We start from the raw sequence: 6,734 nt of genomic DNA, 5'->3' as shown, positions 1-6,734 counted from the left end.
AATTGTAAGTTACAACCTGGAAGTTGATATGCTTGGTATATTTTTAACATGAAGTACAAGGATTAATGTGAGCCTTTCTGTGCAATGTTTTTTTTTTATTATTTGATTTCGTCTGTTTCAAAAAAGAAACCTTTGGTATTTTAATTTGCATGTGTCTGTGTGAATTGATCTACATAAATATGCTATTCTCGTGATCGATCTTCGGTCTTGTCCTATGCTAACGAAAACACTAATTCAACACATACATTGAAAATGTTTTCTTTAATTTCCGACAGTTGTCGGTATTTTCCGCTCCAGCAAAAAAAACCCAATCCTTTAGATAGTGTTCAATTACACCAAGTCCCGATTTTCTTTTATCAGTCCAGTGAAAAAATGAACAAAATTTATCAAAATGACTGCAGGACACCATTAACACCATGATAAATGTTTCTTTTATGAAATTTCAGTCCTCAATTTTCAAACTCAATATATCAAACTCGACAGGAAACATTGGCAATAATCTGAAGTCTGAATGTATATCCATTTTGGGCAATTTTCGCTTTAACACCTAATTTTTATCATGTTTACTGCATTTCTTAAAGATGGATATTTTACTGAAGTATATGAATCATCTTTAACATCACTGAAACCGCCATTAACTGGTAGACAAATGCATTATTTGTAAATGTCTGTGTCATTTTGATCTCTTGTGGGCAGTTGTTTTCACGTGATACTGGCAGTAATTGAGAGCAATGTCAAAGTATTTCAATTCTGATAAAGAGTTCGTATCGTCTTAATTATGCATCAGGAATTTATGAAATCTGATTTGACAAGTATACAATACAATTTGATATTTCAGTTGAGTCAATAACCCTTACTATTTAAATCTTAGGTTTAACACGAAATTAATAGACCTCAAAGGGTATAGAAATCGATAACCTATATATGTGCTGTTTTACCTTCAACCTACTTCGTTTATAAGTCATTTTTATTTTATCTCATATGGTTAAAAATTCTGAAATAGCATGTTAAAAGGTAGGACCAAGATCTTTGAAATTCGAAGGCTGAATTGTTCTTAACAGAATGCCTCACCCATTCGGAATGAGAACGTTAAATCTTGTCTCTGCACGTTAAATATCATTGAAACAACTCTTTGCTAAGTTGTCTGATCCATGGTATGATGTCTAGCCCTGCTTAATATGATTAGTTGATAAAGACAAACACCACAAAATTATTTGATACACCAGATAATAAAAGAGAAATGTTTGGTTTTGATTTTCAACCAAACATAATTGTTGAATTATAGCTAAAATTCAGAAAACAAACAATTGTTTAAACACAATGTCAAGTTCACAATTGTAAAAACATAATAACCCATATACAATTGTTTAAATACAATATCCGATTCACAATTGTTTGAATACAATGGCCCCTTCAAATTTGTAACAATAACCTTAAATTTTATCTTTATTGCGGATTAGCTCGTATTTGAAAAAAAACAATATAAATGTCGAATGTAAACTTCCTCTATTAAAGAGTTGGAAAAACTACGTATAGCAAACGGCAATTGTGACATTACATTTTAAATTTTGTTTCATTCGAATAAAATAAATATTATTAATATCAAGTCTGGTGTAAAGTTTTGTTTGTGTCTATCAAAAAAGTATTGGTTTTTATCTGTTAAGATTAAAAAATGAATGAAAACAATTTAAATTCTCAGCCTTTTTATTAGAAGGACATATCTCGCCGTGTCTTACATGTCTCTACACAGAAAGGAACTACTTTATTAAATGATATGTGTAAAAAACAGAGATGGCAAATATGAAGATGTTTAGAAAACTTTTTATGACACCTATTGAATAAAGCAGTAAAAGTATCATAAATGCTATATGTTTACTCTTGCAAACTTGTTACTTTCGCAATTTTCGAATGGATAAGAACATCGAAATAATTTCAGAACGTATCAAATTTACAGAATACTTAATGATATATATCTATTTCAATTACTTAGAAAACTGACTGATTGACTTTTGAGTGCAAAACTGGACAAACAATGATCTGTAGGCACGTTTCACCACTTTACTGAAATCCAATCGTCTACTTTAGGTATGTTTTGCAAAATAATAAATAGATCAAACACATATTTATCAAAATCTGAACATAGTATAACATAATATATAACATATATCAAATAATTTAGGGTTTAACCCAGATCATGAGATCATGAGGTTTAAGAAAAAATCTAAACATCAAAATAGATTAAGACAAATAATATTAGTAAGATAAACATATATAAAACAGATTCAAAGTACACATAAAACAGGTGCAAAGTACACATAATACAGGTTCAAAATACACATAATACAAGTTCAAAGTACACATAGTACAGGTTCAAAGTACACACAATACAGGGTAAAAGTACACACACTACAGGGTTAAAGCACACACAATACAGGTCCAAGTACACACTACTGAACAATAGCAAATGAACGAATTTTGTATTTAATTATAGTAAAGGTAAAGTTTAAAACCTTCTGATTGTGTGAACACATATTCGTATTGTGTACATCCTAAACCCGATATTTGCCATCGGATGCAATTTCAATGAAAATTAGAATTGCAGATTGATGTAACCTCCTTCTTTTTTCAAAATCTTTTCAGGTATTTGCATTTCACAATTTGACTCCGCAGATGAGATGCTTGTGTTTCTTTCTATTGTGATCTGAGTGTACTGATGACCCTCTGGACGATCTAGTAATACTGACTGATAAGGGTTTTCATATCCATCACCAACATTGCCTACCATAACAGTCAGTGATGATTCACTATCAGAGTCACCGCTAGTTTGACTCTTTTGGTCACTTGATTGTTCTATATCATCTATAATGATCGTTTCATCCGTAGATAAAGACATGTGTTGCTCTTGCACGCCAGTTACCCCACGTTGTTGTAAATCATCATTGGAAAAGTCAGCATGCAATACATTTGAATCATTGTCGGTTGTTTGCACATTAGCTGCATTTGAAGAAGTCGCTGCGTGTTGCTGGGTCTGGTTCTGACCTTGATTGTCGTGTGTTTCTGAAGGACGTACGTTACTGACAGACCCGTGCAAGATTGTCCCAATTTCATCATATGTATGATACGTGCGGTCCTCATTCATATTGGACTGTATTGGAACTTTAGGCCTTGCACGTTTTAAACAGAATCCGATATTAATAACAATAGAACCAAATAGAACCGCAACTACAATGCAAATTGTGAAAACGTATTTCTTCTCTCTTTGATCTATATCACGGTCCTCTAAAATTGATAAAATACTAACATTGATATGGTATCAAAATTGAGCGTATTTATGTCACATGAAAAAGTTTTTCCGATTAATGCATTTTTTGTCGTATTATAAGACAATGACATGATCGTCAGTAAGAAATGTATGAATCTCATCAAATGATGGCTCAATTTACAGTATATAGTTTACATCTAACGTGATCAAATGTCTATGGATTTTACCTTTTTGTTTATCAGTGGTATAACAATACACAAATTGTAGAAAGGATTTAAGAAAAAAAAAAAAAAAACAATATCTGATTTTCCAAGAACATCCGTTATTTCCAAATAATCAATGAAAAATCGTTCTGTGGATTCGTGTGTTTTCATGGGAGATCAATTTCAGTTGGTTTTGTTGTTATTTTGTGAAATTCAACGAAGCACAGATGTTTTCTATGCTTGTATAGCTTACTGATGACTCACTTTCAACTATCGACGAAAATCATGTTTCGTTAATCCTAAAATAAACATGGTATCCAGGATAATAACTGAATCAGCAATTTTCGACAAATGCAACATACGCTATTGATGAAGTGGAATACTAGGTTTTTTTATTCTGCAGAGGAAAACAAGGTCCGGATGGCTGCAGTTAAAATATCACAAGTGGTCAGCATTAGAAAGTGTATGAGTAAACACTATTTTGCATTTTGTAAACGGAATACGAACTAGAAGCACATTATCACTAGTTCAAATAGTTTAATAATACTGTAATTTAGTATTCACTTACCTTTCTTTATAATTTCAAAATGATAATCGCTGGCACCCAAACGATTTGTTACTGTAATAATATAGGCTTGAAAGTCCTCTATGTCTAATTCGTCACTTTCAATTAAAATATCATAACCAGGAACTCCAGTTTCGTTGTCCAATTCGTTGTATAACAATGTTGATTTCAAAATATATTTATGCAATTTTCGCTTTTTACCACGCATGCGTCCTAACTTTTGTAGGAATATTTCTTCAACATCAGGGCAGCTGTAGACTAAAAATGACATCCTAATTGATGATTGTTCTACTTTTCCATGATTGACATATCTGTTTTCTTTTGCAAATACAGGTGGCCCTTATAATAATAAAAAAAAATGAAATATGTTTAAATTGATAATTGTAGAGTTTTGTGCAACCTTTAGATTTGAAAACTGTATGTTATAATATTTTTGAAATTTTTTTAATACGAATATCTTTAGCCCGTTAACGTCTTGAGACAATTCATAAGCAATATTTGTTATATATATATATATATATAATACCATTACATTAACATTATATTAATGTTTATGTAGGACTAAATATAGTGACATACAAAGAACGAATTATTGAGTAATTGTTAATTGACAAAATATATAACACATTTAAAAAAAATAGATTGATGTTTTTTCATTGTTATCATGAGTATATAGAATTTTAAAATTATTCAAGTCTTACAAACTACAAACGAATATAAACCCAATAAAGTAAACATGATTACAATTGTGTGCACACGATTCGTCAACAAAAAACTCAGTGAGGCTGTAATAAAAAAAAAATCATATAAAGTACGCAGTTAAGGAACTCTTAGGCCCAATGATTCCGCAGGCTTTTGCTAACTTCAGTTAAGTTCATCTATTCCTGGGGTAAACATATCCTAAGCATTTCGAAAATTTGAACGTATTGTGAACAGGTAGTTTATAGTTCTGACTGATATAAAAAGTGTGTACACGAGACGCACACAACACTCCTAACAGAGTATTTCTGCATCATTAAAAGTAATATTGGTCGCAAATAAAATACATTGTCTAATAATTTAGAAACAATGTTATTTCTTTCAAAACAAATGATAATTGATGCAGTACATATGTTATATACTAACCTATTTACATAATAAAAAAACGTATTTTCTATAAACTGTTGCGAATAGTGAGCTTTGTTTATAGAGTAAATTACCGGTTAACGCTAACGATTGTTTTAATATGTTTATTTCTGAGATTTGCTCCGAAATGTGTTCCTACATAGAACACTGGCTCACCTCAATATAAAGTCCGCTTCTATCTTATGATTTTATTTGGCACTGTCATCAACAGGTAATTAAAGTGTGTTAGTACTTCAAGGTCAAACCGAATTAAGAAATTAAAATGAAATTGAGGTTCAACCTCCCTAATTGAAATTTGTCCGTACAGCATTTTGATTTGTATTCCTGTTTAGCCTATTTGATCATAATTAGCTCGAAATATGTCAAATATTAGAAAAAAATGTATATCCCTGGCTTTTAAATGTTTAGGTAAGAGCGCTTCTGACGAAGTTAAATTAAAAACAATAATTGGACGCGTAAAATGTTATAAGAGATATTTTCATCCAACATTTCCATTTTGTACCTTCATAATTTACATGTATGGAACTATTCTGTTCTTCCTTCCCATTAGTGTCTGGTATACCATTACTCACAACGCACATGTATCTTCCATTTCGTTGGTACGGAAAATGATCTGTCTTGAAAAATAATGTTCCATTATCCAAATTTACAGAACGGACAAGTTCCCCATACTTTAATATTCGATCCAACCGATACACATTATAAATCGATGGAACTCCATCGCAATCGCATTCAATTGTTCCATTGGCATATCGAAGTTTAACTTCGGGAGCATCTGCAATTTAAAGTAAGAAATGTTGGAAATATTTTAACAAATTGCATACAAAACATCAAATACGGACTAATACTAGTGTTAGAGCATTACGGTTTGATAAGGAAGTGTTGTAATATATGTATCAGACATCATACTTTTTCCGAAGTCGGCAAAATAATAGCAATTATTTTTGTTTTGAGTTACATTAGAGGATTTGTCAGCACATACAATTGAAATGTTAGAAAATTTAATTTCTTCGCTTACCAAATTACATTTAAAACATCCAATAGGGATTCTAGTGATATAAATTTAAAGTTTGAGAAGGTGTAGTTGTAATATATATCAGACATCTTGCCTTTATCGAAGCAAAACAATAGCAATTTTTGTTTTGGTGTAAATTTATGAATTATCATTTTTTTAAGCACACACAATTGTCTTACGTTATAGGTTAATCATTAAAGAGGACTCACATAAAACAGAGACGATTACAAGTTTTTAACGGGATAAAACACATATAAAAAATGACAACCATTTCCTTGACAGCTGAAATGTCTGATATTGACCACACAACTATTGCGGTTATCATTGAGAACAGGTCGAACGATCAAATGTGTCTGTGACGAAATTCTCTACTGAAATGTTTTGCCGTTTTTTATATTTAATTTCCGAGTAGGTCATCTGATATTCAAGTTTACAAATAATGTTATATCGTATCGGTTAACCAATGAGAGTGTACATACTTTTTCAGAATCAATTTTAGTTGTTCTACCTCATATTATTTTAGACCAGCTTAATATGTGTACAGAGAAAGCAACTGCTAATGAA

General features: G+C 31.1%; 1 protein-coding gene across 1 annotated transcript; it reads right to left on the bottom strand.

Annotated features, from left to right (window-relative positions):
- Nucleotides 1–2,308: 2,308 nt before the first annotated feature.
- Nucleotides 2,309–5,924, bottom strand: LOC139494869 (uncharacterized). Its single transcript, XM_071283027.1, has 3 exons — nucleotides 5,658–5,924; nucleotides 4,034–4,369; nucleotides 2,309–3,279 (listed from the first exon to the last, which is right to left on the bottom strand). Exons 1-3 carry the CDS (start codon nucleotides 5,734–5,736, stop codon nucleotides 2,591–2,593), a joined length of 1,104 nt encoding a protein of 367 aa, XP_071139128.1. The 5' UTR covers nucleotides 5,737–5,924; the 3' UTR covers nucleotides 2,309–2,590.
- Nucleotides 5,925–6,734: the final 810 nt, after the last annotated feature.

The sequence above is a fragment of the Mytilus edulis genome, chromosome 11 (assembly GCF_963676685.1).
Source record: "Mytilus edulis chromosome 11, xbMytEdul2.2, whole genome shotgun sequence".
In the NCBI taxonomy this organism is placed as follows: Eukaryota; Metazoa; Mollusca; class Bivalvia; order Mytilida; family Mytilidae; genus Mytilus; species Mytilus edulis.
This window is presented reverse-complemented; position numbering and strand designations above follow the sequence as displayed.

Coding starts and splice junctions, on each gene's coding strand:
- LOC139494869 (XM_071283027.1), bottom strand. CDS start 5,736: ATGTGCGTTGTGAGTAATGGTATACCAGACACTAATGGGAAGGAAGAA. Junction 4,370..5,657: donor CATACATGTAAATTATGAAG/GTACAAAATGGA, acceptor TATTATTATAAG/GGCCACCTGTATTTGCAAAA. Junction 3,280..4,033: donor TTTTGAAATTATAAAGAAAG/GTAAGTGAATAC, acceptor TATCAATTTTAG/AGGACCGTGATATAGATCAA.